The sequence below is a fragment of the Culex pipiens genome, chromosome 1, assembly GCF_016801865.2.
Source record: "Culex pipiens pallens isolate TS chromosome 1, TS_CPP_V2, whole genome shotgun sequence".
Taxonomy (NCBI): domain Eukaryota; kingdom Metazoa; phylum Arthropoda; class Insecta; order Diptera; family Culicidae; genus Culex; species Culex pipiens.
Window position 1 is genome coordinate 78,227,035 of NC_068937.1, and position 19,879 is coordinate 78,246,913.

Here is a 19,879-nt window from a genome sequence, read left to right on the forward strand (position 1 = left end):
ATACGACTGTTTTATCCAAAAGTGGGTACACGACAATAAGTGCTCTTTTAGGGTTGAATAAGAATGATTTTGTTTATAGGGGCTGTGATGGGACGAACTTTTGGCATAATCAGTCTTCTACTTATGAGATGCATTTCAAATTGTATAACGAATAACAAATTAATTATCGCTTCTCAATTTTTTTTAAATATCTGTTTTGCTTTTTTAGCAAAAAATAGATTATGATAATTTCTGGAGAAACATTTGAAAGGGGCGGTATGACATTGATCTTACGGCCTTTCGTCTCATTTGAACGCGTGTAATAAAAGGCCGTAAGAGCAATGTCGTATCACACCTTTCAAATGTTGCTTCAGTTTTATAGAGTCAATGCTAAAGCCTTTAATAATTTACAGATAAACAGTTTTTTTTCGAAATGTACTTTTCTTTTACTTTGGCGCCATCCACCGAGCTCATGTGGTCGTATGGTCACTCGTATGGTCATGAGTATCGCCTTGTAAGTAGAATGTGAAAAGTTAGATCCTTCGATATCGTCAAAGAGTAAAAATAATGCTCAGTGTGAACTCTGACTGGTAGGGTGTGGATTTTGGCTAGCGGCGTACTGGATTTCCAATTCTGATATCGAGAGTTCGATTACCGTACTGTTGACGAATTTTAAAATAACGTAGCATTTCAATCAAAACAATCTAAATAGACCAATATAGATTAAAAAAAAACAGTCCATCTTGCTTACATGGTGAATGTCTACATTTAACAAGAGCCGGTTAAACGGCTTCGTTACAAAATCACAGTCGACTGTTTAGCTTGATTTTGTGATGATTTATTATTTCCTACCCCTCCCTGTGTATATTTTTTTCAAATAGAAAACAGCAGAAAAAACATAGAGTCAACCACCCAACGATGCATTCTCGTTAGTCATACATGACCTCAAAAAAAAAAAAAAGAATCTGAAAAAATCACCCGAAAAGTTGAAAAATTTTAATTCCTAAAATTTTTGTTCAAATTTTACTCTTGTGCTTACAAAGACATCCATGTCAAGTATCAAACAGACCTGGTATCTATAATAACCTTGCAAAAGTACATCTGTTGGGAGCGTTCTTTTATTACGTTACGTAAAATTTGGGATTTTTTACTCCCCCTCACCCCCCCCCCCTCCCCCTCCTTTTCGTAACATATCGTAACAGATGAGCGATCCACAAGGTCTTTTAGCAAATTTTTATGAGTGCTTATATGAAAATTTATCGTTATGTAATCAAATTTTCCATTACACCCCCCTCCGCCCCCCAATTTTCGTAACATTTCGTAACAGACGCCGACACCCCCTAACTGCGTTACGTAATAAAAGAACGCTCCCTAAACTCGCTCAACTCCGACAGTCGACATTCAGCTGTATGTCGACGTCGATTAGAATTTGGCGGAAAACGTCAAAGTTGAATCAAAACAAACAAAATAAAAATTGATTAAAAAAATGTCGGCTCGAACGTTTAAATTATTCAAATTTTGTGAAATCGAGTGACCACCATCTATTACTGGACCAGAGGGACCGACCGGAAGAAACAAAGAACCGGCATAGCAGCAAATTTGAAAGTAAGATTTTAATGGTACGTATTTGTACGTATAACGGAGCAAGTTTGTAAGGTGAAATAAAAATTTTACACTTTATTTTTCTTTTAAGCAAAACTCGACATTATCTTCCTAAGTCTCAATCTACGAATTTCCTGGAAATATTGATGATCCTGGACTGACATGGTCCAGCAGCGGTTTAGAAAGAGCACAGTTGGACGGTGTTCTTTAAGCACGCAGAGGTTAACTTTCCGGTGACGGTTCTCATGAGCCCGAACGACTCGTCGAGAATCTCGACCGGCTCAATACGATTTAGAGGCCGGAAGTGGTTTCAGCCCAAGCTTGTGGGAGATCATGTGGCGGTGATTTCCTTCGTTTTGTAATGGTAAGTGAGATCATCTCTCATTTCATGCTTTTTATTAAAAATTCAATTTGACTTTTTGTTGTGTTCCGTTTCAGCTACTTCCTCCCTCTTCTATTCCAAACGGATTAATGATGTACACGGAAAGGCCTCGATTCAGGCGCTGAGAGATGTACTCCGATATGATCCAGACTGACCAGCCAGCGGTAACGACGCCAAGTCTAATTCTTCCCAGAGCTGACCTTATTGTAGAATATGGTATGTTACATTTCTCAAAATAATGGATTTGTTTTGATCATCTTATCATCGTAGCTAATCCAAAAATCAAACTGACCATAACGTTTCCGACGATGCAGCTGGACATCTGCATTTCCTTAGCAAAAGCAACTTCCGGTAAGCTTGAGCGATAGCTCCGAAAGCCTTGCGTTGACTTGACCTGATTTCTAACAAATGTGAGTTGTTATTTAGGGTGACGTTAAAGAGTGAAGTTTTTAATGTTAGAACTTTCTATTTTAGGATTCACTCTTTCGATGTTAGACAATCTACAATTCAGTCGACGAAAATCCATGGCAAGGGATTGCCGGTCCTCTGGCGTAAACATTGTGGCTTTCGAGATGCTTTACGAGGCGGGTCACATGATCACAGGCTTAGTGGACTTCAAACGAGTAAGTTTCAGTTTTAAAGTACATCAATTGTCTTAGAAATCACTAATCTAGTGTTCAAGTATCAGAATAAAATTAAATTACTCCGTTGAATTTAGCATTTGATAAAATTTCGTTTTCTTTATTTGTTTACGCAGTTAGGAATGATAAACTTATGTACATCATTTCAAGCAAAACAATGGCAAAGAGCCAACGTGAAACTCACATTGACCCAGTTATCGGTTTTGCTTGATTCGATAAGAACAAAAGTAAGCCGTTCCAAACCATGCAAGACTATAAAGCATTTGAAATTTACATCAGGTTCTAAATTCAACGGAGCAAAAAAAATTTCGACTTTGGTAAAATTACATCGATTTCATCGGAAATTTACAAGTTTCCAAAGCAAAGTTTGTTCCACATGATTACGTCGAATGGCACTTAATTTTACAATGAAGTTCATGTAAATTAGCATCATTAATGACGTGCACTTTTGGTACATCATTAATGATGTAAATTTACCGAATTATTTTTTTCTGTGTAGTTGACCTAGCGAAGGAGAAATGAGCAACTTTTGAAGAACTGTTATGGCTCGCAGGCTGTTGATGTCCAACTTCAAATGATGAGGACGGACGGGGACTGGAGCGGTCCCTGTTGGCTATTTTTTTTAGATCTCTCCCTTTGTCATCAGTTTTTTCGGCTCTCTCGTATTGACCCGACTGTCGTCAGTTGGCATTGGAGCTCTTCGCCGAGTAGTCCATTTTTGACTAACTCGAGGTTTCTCCAAAGCGCAGACAGCAGGGAAAGAAAACCCTGTACTGATTTTGCGGGATGACCAAAGCTCCAAAGCTGCCACCCGAGGATTGAACCTCTGACCTTCCGCTTGTTAGGCGGATCCCGTAACCACTCGACCACGGGAGGTTGGCAATCTGATTTTTAATATTGTTTGAGAAATAAATTAAAATCAATAGGCTCATTACCTTTACGACCTAAATTTGAGCTAATTTTTTGGCCAAAATATTCAAAATAAATAGAAAATCGGGCGAAAGTCACGACAATGATTGGAAATCGTGTATTGGTATATTATCGGTTGTTGAACAAGCTGGGTAAGAAATTTTTAAGATTTCCAATCTATTGAAGTGATGATTGCGATAGGCTAAAACTTAAACTTGAGTTAATGATTTGATTCGGGGAGATATATTAAAAGATAAATATAATCGATTGTTGGAAAAGTAGGTCATTTTTGACGAAGTTTCAATCTTTTGAAGTGATGATTTAAGAATCAATAGGCTTATAACCTATACGGCTTAAATTTGAGCTCATGTTTGGATTTTAAAAGATATTTTTTATCGATTATTGGAGAAGTTGGGAATGGAATTTTGAGATTTTTAATATTGTTAAAGTTATGGTTTAAGAATCGATAGGCTCATAGCCTACACAGAAAAAAAAGTGTGAATTTACACGACACTGAATTCATGTTTTAAACGTAAACATGCTCGATGTAAATTTGAAAACCGATGTAAATCGTTGTATTTAATTTAAAGAGTGTTTGTGTAAATTGAAATTGCATGTAAACTTTGAATCTAATGTAAATGATCATTGTTTTGTTGACATCACTCAAATTTGAAAGTATGAAAGCCATGTAATTTTGGTACGATGTAAAATAAATTCCATTCTGGCACGTAAATTTCAACATAACAGATGTGATTGATGTTGTCAATGACAGCTCATTATTATGATCGTGTTTGGCGTGAGGAGCGGAAGTGTTTAGCTTATATTTATGCACATATTTACTGTTGAAAGGCCACCAGCTCCTCGCAGCTGTCCAGCCGATCGAAGCAATTTCCGTTCCCAATCGCCGACGGACTCTGCACGCTGACCGGTGGCCGACTGATCCGGTAGGGCGTTTCCTGCTTGGACGTTCCGGTTCCACCCGTTCCATCGGAGGATCCCAGCACGGAGACGCACGACAGGGACGAATGAATTGGGTACTAAAGCCCTATGTCATTTTTTATGTACAACGGTAAAAAACACGATCAAAAACCATTTCTGATCACTTTTTTTCATTTTAATGCATAAAAAAATAATGACAAGACAACATTTTTTCGATGGATCAACTATGGTCCCCTTGGAACGAGCTGTCAAGTAGGAACTTTTCTGTCAAGAAGGACCGCGAGGTTAATTTTTCAAAATTGATTTAAAAACCCATTTTAAACTCTTTGTGGTCCTACATAGGGTCATTGTACTCAGAAAAATAAGCTTGATCGCTATAAACAATAATATCAGCAATCTAAGCTTCATTTTAGGACCCAATTAGGTAGGACGGCGTGTTGCGGATTTCGTCGAGGATTTTGTTCGCCGGGGACATGATCTGGTTCGGGACCGGCGTGGTAAAGCATTTCGGCAGGGAGGATGCCGCAGCGGCGGCCTTGTTGCTTTCGATGTTTTTGCTGTTTTTAATCGTTTCCGTCAGCTTGTGGAGCAGATTTGAGCTGATCGATCCGGCCGATCGATTCGGGCGATCGATTCGTGATACTCTCGTAGAGAAGCTTTAGGATTTTATGTTCCGGTTCCGTACACTGCTGGTCCATTGGAATGTGCTGCATCTGCTCTTTCTTCTCCGCTGGTCCAGCACGAAATGCTGATGGCCTGATGGCTCCGGAACAGTCAGTTAACTTTTCTGGCAAAATCAATCATTTGCATAATCTAACTTTTTATTGCAGAGCTAGCTCAAATCATTTACCCTCGGTAGAACTTCCAGTTTGTCTGCGGACCAAGATCACGTCAAGCTTCTTGAGGTAAACAAATTAATCTATTACTTTTAGCACATCCTCAGGTGATGGCAACAAACGGAATAAACTCTTAAACTTTTAAAATACCGAGCCGCAATTTAATTAATGTTAACAAATAATTTTTACTGCTTCTCGTCAACCGGCTGTCAACTGTCAAAACATTGGTGATTTTTCAAAATCCAAGGTTTTTATCATAGCAAGGTGCATAGGAAAATATGTCGGAGTTAGTTGTCGGAGTGATATCAAGTTTATTTGGAGCCCAATTTTTTAGTTAAAATGATTTTTCTATTTATCATTTCTTATTACAATAGATAATCCAGTTTGAAATGGCCGCTAGGTCGCAAATGGTGTTAGAAATGACAGTTTTCATGTATTTGAATTGGGAAACTTGGGAAAACTTACATTTTAAGCAATAAAATGATTATTTAGGATAGAAGTATTGATTGATTAGATGAAAAAATATGTGTTTTTTACAACAAAAATAGTTCGAATAATTTGCAATTGAGATAAGAACACCATTCGATTCCGCAGGAAGTTCAGCAATAATAAATTGTTTTCCTATCTCTGCTTTTTTTAAAGAAAATTAACAAAAAGTATGAAAACCGAGACATTTACAATGGGAGCTATCATATCTCTCATCATCAACCAGCGGGGTTGAGCTTTCGCTGGGTTTGTCTATTTCTGATCTCTTTTTAATTTTCACTCAATATAAATATATTAAAGCAAACTGTGTTTTGTTAACACGTGAAATATTTTAATTTGACTCAGATGAATTTGACGATTTTGAGCAAGATTCAAGTTCTAAGATTACGTAACTACTTATTTAAAAGATTAAACTTATTTATTTGAACACAATGACACTTGAGAGTTGGACCTTAAGGCCAAAACGACATCACTAAAAGTTTGGTCAAGAAATAGATTTGCAATCACCAATAGATTCTTTCCACGAAAACAGTGTTAACAAGCAGGATATCGTTTCAATAATATTAAACTTATAATTTTAAGAATTCTTCATGGAGATTTCTTTTCTTAGGACATGGTACCTTAAACCGGGTTACATTGATGAGATTTTATTTTATTTTTTTTTATATTAATTACGTCAAATTGATTTTTAAGGCCTCTTTTAATGTTACATCTGAAAAAAATACAATTGGGTACTAAAGCCCTATGTCATTTTTTATGTACAACGGTAAAAAACACGATCAAAAACCATTTCTGATCACTTTTTTTCATTTTAATGCATAAAAAAATAATGACAAGACAACATTTTTTCGATGGATCAACTATGGTCCCCTTGGAACGAGCTGTCAAGTAGGAACTTTTCTGTCAAGAAGGACCGCGAGGTTAATTTTTCAAAATTGATTTAAAAACCCATTTTAAACTCTTTGTGGTCCTACATAGGGTCATTGTACTCAGAAAAATAAGCTTGATCGCTATAAACAATAATATCAGCAATCTAAGCTTCATTTTAGGACCCAATTGAATGATTGTTTAACAAAGTACTGTACTGTACTGTAGCAAAACATAGTAATTGGGAAATGTCGAAGCATGAACGTATCTTGCTCGTTCTCGATGAACATCATCCGTCGTGAGCAGGTTAAACTGATGTTCAGTGTTGTCATAATTAAAGTTAACCAACTTTTGAAACTATTCAAAATGTAGTGAAAAGTTCTTGTTGGGGTGATTTGACCACATCTCTACCAAGCTTAGTATGATTCCATAACGTTCTGTTTGTATTTTATTCGTATTTTTCATTTTGCCAAAAAAAAAAAAAACTTCAATATAAAAATGTCACCCCGGCTATGAATTTTACCCCAGTAGTCTGCTCACAGTTTGTATCAACAACCAGATACGTGCGGGATACATTGAATTTTTACGTTTAGTGAAGGCGACGTAAAAAAAATATCACCTCTTACCAGTTAACTCAATTCGAATTCCGAAATTAAATTCGAATCGTATACGAAACCCGTTTCAAAGCAACAACCGGAACGTACACGGAACCGGATGTTGCATTTGAAACGGAATTCGTATATGATTCAAATTAAATCCGTTTTAGAATTCGAATAGAACTGGTTTTCCCTTTTTACTACTGCAGCAGACTTATCAGATGCATTGCATACTCTAAACAATACCCTAAATTGGATAATCGAACTCCGACAAAAACCAAAATATTTTCTAATACCGGTCTATGTAATTGGCAACGTCATTGATACGTTAACTTAAAACGTCACCAAGAATGTCACACATCAATCGAAAAATTTGAGAAGCAGATTTGGTTCGAACCAGTCGATTTTGTAGAGAACGGTGACGGATACGGAATCGGTGCTGGCGGCGTTTAAGTGTATTAATCGAGCCACAAAATTAAAGTGCCTAACGTGCTGGCGAGATAGAAACGGTCGAGTTGGGGACAAGCTTTTCGACGCAAAAGCAAAGCCGGGAACGTTACTCATTGGAACCCGACAAGTGCTGCTGTCCGGAGCAAGGTAAAGATAATTTTTGTTCATGATTGTAACGTTTTGCTCTAATGTTTTGTTCTTAACAGAACGCCTGGCTGGGCAGATCGCTGTTGGTCAGTTCAAACTTACCGGCCAAGCTGGACAAGTCCATGATGCAGATGCTCACCGTGGCGCAGCCGCCAGTGTTAACGAAGCCCCCCAAAACTTCCTGGATTACCAGCTGATAAAGTTCACCAAGAAGCAGCTCAACAAGAACGTCACCAACCAACAACAAATCTGAAGTCCTTATGCTGACCTCCCGCCGCTTATGGAGTTTTTTTTGTGTGAAAATGTTCAGGTGAGTACATTCCGCATTGTAATTATCACTCCATCCTTAGAAAAAAAAAACATTAAGGGTCAACCAATCCCCTTTTGTACGCTGTTCCGTTGAATCTACAATTTGGTGTGATTTTGAACAATCTTTGTGTTTGGATCATAGTCAGAAAGATTATTGTACTGCAAATCAATCTAGACAACCTTTTTTGATAAGGTTAAATTAATTTTTCTTAACTATGATTTACAAAAGCTTTTCAAATTTACATCAGATTCTAGTTTCAACGGAATAAAAAAATTTTGGACTTTGGTAATTTTACGTTAGTTTCATCGGAAATTTACATGTTTTGAGACACTTTTTGTTCTAGAAGTTTACGATGGATGGCACTTAAATTTCAAATGAATTTGATGTAAATTCGCATCTTTAATGACGTGCACTTTTGGTACATCATAAATGATGTAAATTTACCCGATTTTTTTTTTCTGTGTACACGACCTAATTTAGAGCTTATTGTTGTGTCCGAAATATTCAAAATTCATGGAAAATTGGGTGAAAGTCACGACAATGATTGGAATTCGTATATTATTATATTATCGATTGTTGAACAAGCTGAAGTGATGATTTAACAGACGATAGGCTTGTAACCTACACGACTACACGACTAAAATTTGAGTTTATAATTGGATTCAGAGAAGATATATGAATAGATAAATATTATCGATTGTTGGAAAAGTTTGAAAAGACTTTTTTTTCAGATATCTTTGAGAAATGATTTATGAATAGACAGGTTTAAATTCGTGCTCATGATTGGAATTCAGGGAAGATTTAATAGGAGGTAATTTTTTATCGATGTTTGGGAAGTTGGAAAATTGTTTACAGATTTCAATATTGTTAAAGTGATGGTTTAAGAATCGATAGGCATCACTTGCAAAACTTAAATTTAAGGTTATGATTGGATTCAGGGAAGATGAAGCAAAAGAATTTTAGGAATTGTTTAGATTTTCAATCTTTTTGAAGTGATGATTTAAGAAACGATAGGCTTGTAACCTATACGACTTGTATTAGAGCTCCTAATAGAATTTCTGGGAAGATTGCAGGGTATATTTCCAGGTGTATTATTCAATCAATTAATTACACGATAGCTTTCCAAGTTGTCGTTTTTTTTTTCATTCTTTAATTGCAGGTAACCACGTTGACGTTGGGGTTCTGGCTGATATGTGTCACGATCAAGGATACCGGAGAAGCATCTGCTGAAGCCGAATTCTGAGATGAGCTGAGTTTCCTGAATAAAAGGATCACCAAGCTAATGTTAATCTGAATATATGATTGAATTTTTAGAGTAGGAAAGAACGAGGATGTAGTGAATAAGTGTGGCAGAGAAGAGAGAGAGTGAGAAGAGAGAGCGTTCATGTAGCGCAATGAGAGAGCAGGTCAGCCGAGAGAGATGTTGAGAATGTGTGCGTGAGAAAACGAGAAATAAATCAGTCGTGTGTTTTGCTTGGGCATGAAATGACGTGTGTTGTTATTTGTGTCCGAAATTATTGAAATTCGAGGGAAATCGGGCGAAAGTCACGACAAACTCGAACCCGAAACGACGTTGGCATAAGAAATGCCATTGCTGTTACCTAACTTTTCCACGGTAGGGGTATTTCTAGCATTGTTCGAGTGAGACAGCACGAACGTTTGATTTAAAGATGCAGGTACAACCTGACTTTGAGAAAATTTCGGTTTGGATTTCGGCTGATGCTTAGCACGAGAATCCAAAACCTTTTTTCTGATGGGGCAATCCCAGAAATTTGATTTGTGATTTCCACCACAATTTGCACATTTAAATTGGGTGACTTCTTTCACGGGACAATTGTCCTTGTCGTGAGAAGAATCCCCGCAAACCATGCATTTTGGAACCATGGCGCAATGATCAGTGCCGTGACCGAATGCCTGGCAACGCCGGCACTGGGTCAGATTCTGGCCATTACCGCCATGTTTCTTAAAATGCTCCCACTTTACCCGTACATGGAACAAAAACTGAACTTTGTCCAAAAGTTTCAAATTGTTGATTTCATTTCTATTGAAATGAATCAGATAGAATTGTGAAGTCAAACCAAAGCGAGAAATATTCCCGTTTGATTTTTTCTTCGTTGGTATTACACGGAAAGAAGGTTTATCGTGAATCTTGCTAAATTTCGGTTAAAAATCCTAAAAAAATTGGCTGTTTTTTCAACCACCATTTTTTTTAGCTGGAAATCCTAAAAAAAAATCCTGGATTTGACAGCTGGATCCAGGTCCTACAAATGATAAATCCAGCAAAATTTTTAGTAAATTTTACTAATTTGCAAGCTGGAAAAATGCTGTCAGTCTCAAAAACTGTATGTTTTGAGGAGGTCTGTTAGCTATTTTAGCTAGATTTTATGGTATTCTAGGAAATTTTATGGTTAGTCCAGCTAGTTTTTAGACTATTTCAACCATATTTTTTGGAATTTTTTTCAAAATTTTCCATTGATGGCTACGGAGCCAGATATTTTCACAAATCCTTTTAGCTGGTTTAGCTAACTTTGCCACTATTCTTGGTAGGTGTTTTGGTTAGAATAGCTACTTTTTCTACTATTTTTACAAGTTTTTTTTTCAATAGCCTCCATTGCTACCAGCAAAGCTTGCTCTATTCAGCCAGCCTTTTGGCTGATTTAGCTCGTTTCTTTTTTGTTCTTGCTACGTTTTTGGTAAGTCCATATAATTAACGACTGGTTCAACTTGTAATTTTGAAATCATTTTCAAAAAAAATATTTTATATCACTGTCCTTTTTTGGAAGTTTGAAAGCTCGTTTCAGTGTGTGCGTGTCGTCACGAGTAGCTTTTTTGTTGTTTTCTCTATTCACCGCTTGTGGCGACACCGTATATCGCAGTAGCTGGGCTTGATTAGTATTCTGACGAGAGAACGAAGTAAGGAAAACGAACAATCTGTAATTATTTTTGCAGTTACATCAAATAACAATTTTGTATAATCCTAACTAGTTTTAAACGTAACTTGGTCATCGTCATGATCAAAAATCAAATGAACTTGTCTTCGGCCTCCTGGGGCTTACAGTTTAATTATCAATTGGGTTGGCCCCTGAGCAGCGAGAGTTTTGACCAGTTGGTACGGCTCGGCGCCGATCGCTCCTTGATCGGTAAACCGTGCTGTATCCACCAGCGACTTCGTTCGGTTTGGTCGAAGGATTCAACTCGTACTTCAGCTTAATCAGGTGCATGGCCAGGGAGTAGATTGCCGCTTAGGGGTGAGCATCCGTTGAGTGGCGTTGAGTTGAGTGGCCGGAACGATGGCGTCGAAGAAGATCTCGTAGATCGAACTATGGGCGAGAATCGTACGTACGCTCGTGCTTGAACGAATGGCAAATGTGTTGGTTTTCTTCTCCTTCCGTGAGTTGAATGTTGATATAACGATCCTGCTGACCACAACCGCGCTTCTATCGGAACTAATAATAATCATGCTTGACTCGAGCTTTTTCGCAATACACTTCATGATAAGCCCCACCTAGAAAAGAAAACCATTGTCAAAACGTATTGATTCAACCTCTACAACCTGTTTAAACTCACCTCTTAAAAAACCGTGCTCCTCCCGTCCAAAAATCTTGCCCTTCTCCAACAGCGTAATGTGAAAGCGCTGAGATTTGCGCGGCTCGAACCGCTCTACGGAACATCCGTATCCTTGGTGCCGGTCTCGAGCGTGTAGATGGTCACGTTCGCGAAAAAGTGGTCATTTCAGAGAGCGCGTAGCTGCTTGCCGCGAACCGGAACCGGGCGGACCGGGTTGGTGCTGAGGTGGCACAGCGGCCCGTTCAGTGCGATGGCATCCCTTGGTGCAGAGGGCGCTGCGCTTGGCCAGCGAAAAGGCGTGGACGTCTACGCCGCCGAGGATGATTGCTTCGATGATGTAGAGGGCGTACACTCGAATTTTCCGGTTGACCTTGACTTGAAACTCCTCAACGATTTCGTACAGCATCGTTTGCGGCGACAGAATGAGCTGAAACTCTTTGTTTGGCACCACTCGGACTCCGTAGCCCTTGCTCACGAACATGGTGCGGATGCGTTTGCCCTTTTCGACGGACACGTCCAGCGCCACGAATCTCCAGCCGTTGGGTTACCCGAAGGTCTGCCGCAGGGGACGACTGCCGTTTAGGATGTTTCTGGACGAGCGGAACAATTTGCGCGGCCGGCTTGGTCTTGGCGTCCGCGGTCGGAGCTAACGCAGATTTATGGTCCAAATTCCGGAAGCGCAATCTTGAACGCAGCTCGATTCATAAACTGCCCGGCGTCAAACTCGACGAAGTTGCTCCGATTCCCCGCCGTTTGAACCTTTCGAGCGAGCTGCGTAACGCAAAACTTCCCGCACCAGCTGCTCATCGCGGGTCTCGAGGCTAATGTCCTGCGAGTGGACGCCAAATTGCATCCAGCTTGCTGCGTCCGGCACCGAAAGTGGTTCCGTGGCAGAGGAGTCCGCTTCGTGTCATAGTTTAGCTCCAGCTGGGCCAACCGGGATGTGACCTCCTCTGGTTCCATTATTTCTGCGGGGGCAATTTTCGATTAGTGGGGAAACAAGGAAAACTAAATTTACTGTCAACAAAACGTTTCTTACGTTTTTTCGTTTGCGTCGTTAACTAAACCTACCTTTTGCATACTTCTTCCTGCTGGGAACCGGAAAACACTTTGGCAACCACCGGGAACCACTTTTAGGAACTCATGACCGTGCGGCGAGCACGGATTCACCGGCTGAAAATTTTGCAGTCTGACTGCAGTTGATGCGCGAAAAAATCTGACAAAGCCTCCCCATAAAAATTTTACAGTTCTCAAAATTGACGAAATGCCTGACTAAATCGGTCCCTACAGAGTCGGCCTATACGCTCTTGTTTCTGCTGCAGGTTTCCGGAACATCTAACATTATTAAAGACAGCGAAAAGAATTGAGGTTAGTTTTATAGATTTAATTCAGAAACCTGATCAACTTCCAATTGGGGGCTGCACAGGGTGTAAATGTGCTGGAAGAGTCTGCTCTTGTGTACTTGACGTCTGGCTTAATCCGGCTAACCGGGTTAATCCACAAGGCTGTTTAAATCCATCGATCAATCAATCGATTTCGTCAGTTGCAGTCGGCCGATTTAGTTTGCCGATTAGTCGGTCGATCCTTATGTTTAGCTACAATAAGAGTCGGTGAAACAAACGACCGATTTAGTCGATCGATTCAACAGACTGAAACCGACAAAATCGTTGAGAACATCGACTCAAATTTCTATGGGGACTTTCCCACAGCACAAAAAACTTCTCACCTACTCAACTGCAACATTCCTTCAGATGCTGACCGGCAAAAAGTCTTCCTGCCTTTTAATCCACTCACGCACATGCATTCACATGCACTCACAATGCACTCAATCACACACATAAACATCACAAAACTCCGCGGCTCAAACAGGATCAAACACGACTCGAGACGTTCTCTGGCTTTGTTTTGGTCTCGAACTAATGATCTGTCAAATATTCATGCTGCAGGTTCCAGCTAGTTTTTTTGGTAAATGCACGAAAAGTTTGGCTGAAACACCATCATTTTTGGTAAAATCTCTCCTGTCATTTTGATTTGGGCTGTCAGTTTTGGATAGCAAATTAGCAATCAGGGTTAGCTATTTCACCAATCCCAAGTTGGTGAATTTACCCGAAATTTTAGCTAATTTATTTATTTATTTATTTATTTATTTATTTATTTATGAAGCACCGTCTTTACAGACTGAATTTAAATTAAACGCTTAATCCTATGCTTAAAATTTAACTTTGTCATTCCATGGAAATATTTGTCGGATACAACATTGAAACATTTACAACATTCATAAAATGGATTGTAGAAGCTTCTCCAGCCATCGTTTGGGAGACGAATAAACTCCACGTCCCTTAGGGTCCTAGACAGTGTGTTGGCTGGAAGTAATGCTTTCAATGCTTCACAATCGGTGACCCCGTTGACAACGTCGAACATAAATAGCCTCCTCAAGAAAGAGATGCGCCGCGAGAGCTTGTCCATTCGCAGAAAATGTAGCCTTTCTTCGTAGTGAAGCAACCTTGCCGGATGTTCTATTGGAAGCCGGCCCAGAATAATCCTAGTGGCAGTTTTTTGGACTCTTTCAAACAGGTTAGTGTCTCCAATTTGTCGGGGAGCCCAAATTTGTAACCCGTACTCAAGAGTGCTGCGAACCAGAGAAAAATAAAGACATTTCAAGGTTGACGTGTCTGTAAACTCCTGCGTGTTCCGTGAAATGAATCCCAGAGTGGTTCGTGCTTTGGCAATCGTTGCTTGCAGGTGTTCCTTAAAAGACAGCGTTTTGTCGACTATGATGCCGAGATCCTTGATCGAGTCGACGAGCTCCAAGTCCGTTCCTTCGGCCTTATAGCGGTAGTTTGTTGGTGCGTTTCCTCGGTAGAAAGACATAATCTTGCACTTGCTTGCGTTGATCAGCATTCCGTTGACCCGGCACCAGTTTAACACCGCATTCATATCCTCTTGTAGCGCCGCACAGTCATTTGTGTTGTGGATAACACGGTAAAACTTGAGGTCGTCTGCGAACATCACCTTTTCAGACCTGATGATTTCGCAGATATCGTTGATGAACAGGTTGAAAAGCAATGGGCCAAGATGGCTTCCCTGTGGAACACCGGATATAACAGGGAACGGTTCAGAGCGAGCGCGACCGTGCTTGACGTATGCTTTGCGATTCTCCAGGTACGATGTTAGCCATGTCAGCAACCACCGCGGTAGACCAACTTTGCCAAGCTTGCTGATGATGATCTTGTGGGAAATTCTGTCAAATGCTTTGGCGAAATCTATGTAAATAGAGTCTACCTGCTTCCGGTTACCAAGGCATTGGCTTATGAAAGGTATATAAACCATCAGGTTGGATACTGTGGATCTAGTTTTGCGAAAGCCATGTTGGTGGTCAGAAATGGTCTGATTTGTAACATCCTTCATCGCATTTAACACAAATAGCTCCAACATTTTTGCCAGGCTGCACAAAATAGACACTCCACGATAGTTTTCCATGTTGTGGATGCTTCCGCTCTTATGAATGGGAACCATGGCAGCCATTTTCCAAATAGACGGGAAAACACCGGAATGAAGCGACTGGTTAAAGAGCATGCTGACAGGAAGAGCAAGAGAGTATGCACAAGACCTCAGGAACAAAGGGGATAATTTATCCGGGCCCGGTCCTTTCTTCACATTAACCTGCAGCAGGGCTTTCCGGACATCCTGTTGTGAAAGGGTTAACTGCTGGATATCCAGATCATGCACCTTCACGTGACGGAGGTGTTGGTCATCTTGGGGATTGTCGTGCCGTGCAAATGTTGACTTGAAGAAGCGAGCACAGAGCTCGGCAGCCTCCGCCGCCGTAGAAGACTTGTCCGATTTGTAAATAAGCTCGACTGGAAGTGTTTTTGTTCCTTTTTTGTTGCGAACGTAATTCCAGAAGGACGACGGGTCCTGCTTGAAGCGTTGTTGAACGGATTCCAAGTAGCTCTGGTAGCTGGTCCTGTGGGCATCTTTGTATTTTGCTTCAGCGATGGCAAGTCTCCTTTCAGCAGCAGGTGTAGGTGATTTGCTGAAATATTTCCTAGCCTTACGCTGCCGGTTTTTGAGATAAGAGAGTTCACTGTTCCACCACGCAAATTTCTTAGGGACGGGAGCCCGGCGTCTTGGTACTTCCGCTTGTAGAACCTGGTATAAGCGATGGTAGAAAATAGAGACCGCTTCGTTGGGATCGCTACAAGAAAGTTCTGTGTTCCAGTCAATTTGTGTAAGCAAATAGTTGATCCGGTCAAAATCACACCGTCCGAAGTCAAATTGGTCATCGGGGTCAAGGGAAACATGAGAACTCGCTTCATCAAATGTGTAGGACAGTAGCAAAGGAGGGTGATAGGCGTCCACGTTCAGCAATGGAATTGGAGGTTCAAGGACATCCCAACTTGCGGCTTCACTAACAAACGCGAGGTCCAAACGCTTGTTGTCCTCGTTCAACACATGGTTGATTTGTTGCAACCCGGCATCAGCAACTGCATCGAGAACCACGCGTGGCATTATTAAGGGTGATCTCGGAAGGGTGAAGGTCAGGTTTGACTGCAATTAAAACTCCACCTCCTCGGCTCAGATGACTAGTAGTAGGAGTCCTGTCACCACGGTATACTACGTAGTTCCCAGCAAATTCAGAGCTTAAGATATTGTCTGGGAGCCACGTCTCGGTCAATATTACGACATCGTAATCACATTCTGCCAACGATAGGAACAATTCACTGACCTTGGTTCGCAGTCCGCGAACGTTTTGGTAATAAATTGACCTGACATTTTTGTTGTTGTGTTGACCAATGTCAATCCCACTGTGGTGTAAGTTGACACCCTGTGATCCTTCGTTGATGGTGCTGGTGGATGAAGGTCCAGCTGACGGGAGGATACGCACACTAGCCTCAGGGTGGATGACACGCACACTAGGAGCACAAGGGGCACCGGTGGCCCGCGTACTTCTACAAAACAGGCTCCTTCTATCACTGGCACTAACGCGATGCTGTAGCGTGCTTGTATTTGTGGGATGCAGTCCAGACGTATTACTGGTACTGGGTTCTATGGGATTGTTTACATCACGAGAAGGACCGGTCAGCCAGACATCGCGGGCCGCGGAAAACGTTGTAATTGCAGGTAAGATAGCTGATTGCTATTTGATAGCTGGTAAAGCAACCGCATTAAATCTTTCGTAGGGTGCTATAGTAACACCAGCGGGCCAGAAGTTCATAGAGGTAAGTTTATCTGCAAATTGGCGCTCAATCTCAACTTTGAAGGTCTTGAAGGAGATTTTTTTCCGGGGCTTAGTGAGGCTGGTGCAGATTACGGCATTAGGCGGTATGTTTTTGGACGCTATGTACCTGCCGACGTCATCCTCCGTCGTCTCCGGAGCCAGGTTCCGTACACAAAAGGTAAGGCAATCATCTAGTCTTCTGGTGCTTGCAGCGTTCTGTGCAGCACCATGTAGACTCACACCGCGAGCTGAACGACTGTTTTGTTTAGCCGACAATGGATGCGTGTGTCGATTGACTGCAACATTTTGTCCTTGCAGCAACTGTGGCTGAACTGGAGGCCACGTCAGGGTGTCTGGTTGGTACATCTGCTGTCCAGGAGGATACCAAGGAACGATCGGGTTTGGATATTGCCACGGAGCGAAGTAATAACCAGGGTATGTGTTCGCCGCTGGTATGAACTGCTGGTTTTGGGACTTATTCGTGTTGTCGTTTCCAGGAAGAGTGTTTGCAGCCGATGTTGTCTGTGGAGTACTACCAGTGCTTGGATTGGAATTCTGCTGAGGGGCCGTTGCATCATAGGATCCGGTAAGAGTGTTGCTGATGTCCATGGGAACACTCCGATCCACTAACTCCGTCGTATTTACAGCGGGCGGATTCTGCGTCGATGTCGATGGGAGTTGTATCTCGTGGACCTGGGAACTGGTGTTGCCAGGGGTTGACGTTAAAGGCAGAGGAGCATCCTGGGCTTGAGCATCTACATTGCCAGGTGAGATCCGGTCGGGGACGGACGGCGTCTGCTTATCTAGTGCGCTTGGTTTCACACGTTTGTTTGTAGGGTCGGATTCCGAATCAACTCCTCTTCTTTTCCGCGATAAAGCGGATTCGCCGTTCGCATCTCTGCTGAAAAGACGGTCCAGCGAGGCGCTCAAGGATTCGCGGACACGTTCATGGACCGCCGAAAGGGACTCGTCTGGGGAAAGATGGGCCAAACCGAGTGAAGGGCGAGTGGACAGCATTTCGGCATTGATGGCGTTAGACGTGGTTATCGTGGCGGCCAGCTCCGTAATCATTGACGAGTTAGTATCCATTTTGGACACCAAGACTTCGAAGACTTTTTCAACATAGGTGGCCAGGTCGTAAACAGCCAACTTATTCTTCTTCACCTTTTCCAGGATGGCATCTTCACGATGATCACGACAACCAATACACACCCATGAAATGCCGTCGTTCTCCTGGCAAGCTTTGAGGTGAGGGCCTGACACACGAACACATGCAATGTGATATGTGCCTTTGCAGGGACCACTACATTTGATAACTCTTGCTTGCTTTTCAGGATCTGGACATGTTGAATACACACACACCGCCATCGCTTGCACGCTCCGGCCACCCACAGTTGGTAGCTGGGAACACTGTTACGGCGGCAGTAGTGGTGTTAACTACGTGTGTGTTGAGAACAAATAAAAAATATTTGCTACGGCCAACTGGGCCGAGACTGTTTTCTGAACTTAATTTCAAACGAAAAAAATCAAGCCTCTCCGAACGAAAACGAAAAAACCTCCAACGCTTCCGTATGCAACTCAAGTGGACCGAATTCCCCAACTCAAAGCGGGGGGGATTCAAGGTAGATACTTTCAAAAATTTGCGAAAGAAAAACCAGTGGTGTGAAATAGCGTCGTGGCGTCGGTAGCTGTCGAAGTATATCAACCAAAAAAATCACTGTTTCACCAATTTGAAGCCAGCTAATTAGAATTGTTAAATTTCAGATGGAACTCCTTTCCGTGTACTTGGGATGGGGCAAAGCCAAGCAACACCTTAAGTTCGTTTTTGATCTCATCCACCGACAAGTCGTTGGAGAGACCTTTCAGGACCGCCTTGAATGGACGAGCATTCTTGGTCTCATACGTGTAGAAATTGTGTTTGTGGTTTTTCAAATAACCAACAAAAGTTTGGTGATCTTGTAAAGATTCCGTCAACAAGCGACATTCTCCTCTTCGACCAAGCTGGAACGAAACCTTCAAATTGCAAGTTTGCTTGCAATTCTTCAGTTGCGTTCGAAAGCTGGCCAAATCGGAGACGGAAGTCACTACAATTGGCGGAGCCTTTACTCGTTTCTCGACGGCAGAAGGCTCAGTACGAGGAGAAGGATCCTTGTCAACAGTTTCGGATAAAACACCGAAACTGTTTGCCAATGGAATTGGAGGATTGACCTCACATTCAGAATCAGAATCAGACCTCGGATGAGGCTGTTTTCTTTTTCTGTTTGCGTTAGCCGGTTTAGCGTTCAAACGCTTCACCGACGTAACGACCAAATCTTCAGAAGATTTGCGTTTACCTTTGTTTTGACGCATTTTGCAAGCAAAGTTCTCTTAAAAAGATGGCTTCGTTTGTAAAATACAACAAAATATCAGGTGGGGTTAGTCTTGAAAAGACTGTTTAGAATTTGGGAAAATAACTCAGGTAGTCTTTAAAAAGACTGTGATTTTTTTTTTTAATAACTCTGAGCTTAGGTAGTAAAAAATACCGCAGCTCTAGTGTCCGTTCACCTCGAAGGTTCGCAAGACGAGGTACCGGCCTCCTTTGAATATGATCTCTTCGGCGATGTCCTGCGACGTTTCCGGGGCAACGCCGGTCATCTCCACGTAGCCCTTGCCGACGAGGTTGACCGAAATGACGCCACAATTGCCGAACAAGGCATGTCGAAGGCATGTCAGAACCTTTGCAGCCGCCTCCTGGAAGTGTCCCGAGTTGAGCAGGTTCTTGAAGATACAGCAGACCATGATGTCGAGGAAGCCAAACTTCGAAATTTGGGTCTTGAAAGTTGCGCGACTGCGTTCGACACGCTCGACATGTCGATTTTGGGTGTGGCAGGACGCGCCACCGTTACGGGGCGGTTCAGCAGGTGTGATTTTACGACGCACCGGTGAAAAGATATCCAGATATAGCGTT

At 41.7% G+C, this 19,879-nt stretch overlaps 2 protein-coding genes and 1 long non-coding RNA gene across 3 annotated transcripts in view; 2 read left to right on the forward strand and 1 right to left on the reverse strand.

The window, feature by feature from the left end:
- The first annotated feature begins 1,200 nt into the window (after window positions 1–1,200).
- Window positions 1,201–8,756, forward strand: LOC120430613 (uncharacterized). The gene is made up of 6 exons (XR_005607690.2): window positions 1,201–1,945; window positions 2,020–2,179; window positions 2,234–2,373; window positions 2,438–4,547; window positions 4,877–7,834; window positions 7,894–8,756. It is a non-coding gene; the product is annotated as an uncharacterized LOC120430613 (long non-coding RNA).
- A 334-nt stretch (window positions 8,757–9,090) lies between these two features.
- LOC128092462 (coiled-coil domain-containing protein 186-like) overlaps window positions 9,091–19,879 on the reverse strand; it is a 31,761-nt gene continuing 20,972 nt past the window's right edge. The window contains exon 6 of the mRNA XM_052706307.1: window positions 9,091–9,402. Coding sequence (XP_052562267.1) covers window positions 9,244–9,402 — 159 coding nt within the window. The 3' untranslated portion in view covers window positions 9,091–9,243. The remainder of the gene's footprint in view (window positions 9,403–19,879) is intronic.
- On the forward strand, window positions 16,251–18,590 carry LOC120430614 (uncharacterized). Its single transcript, XM_039595711.2, has 9 exons — window positions 16,251–16,835; window positions 16,895–16,933; window positions 17,007–17,110; window positions 17,251–17,367; window positions 17,430–17,518; window positions 17,580–17,699; window positions 17,769–18,009; window positions 18,106–18,180; window positions 18,267–18,590. The coding sequence occupies exons 1-6, from the start codon at window positions 16,508–16,510 to the stop codon at window positions 17,650–17,652; spliced, it is 750 nt and encodes a 249-aa protein (XP_039451645.1). The 5' UTR covers window positions 16,251–16,507; the 3' UTR covers window positions 17,653–17,699; window positions 17,769–18,009; window positions 18,106–18,180; window positions 18,267–18,590.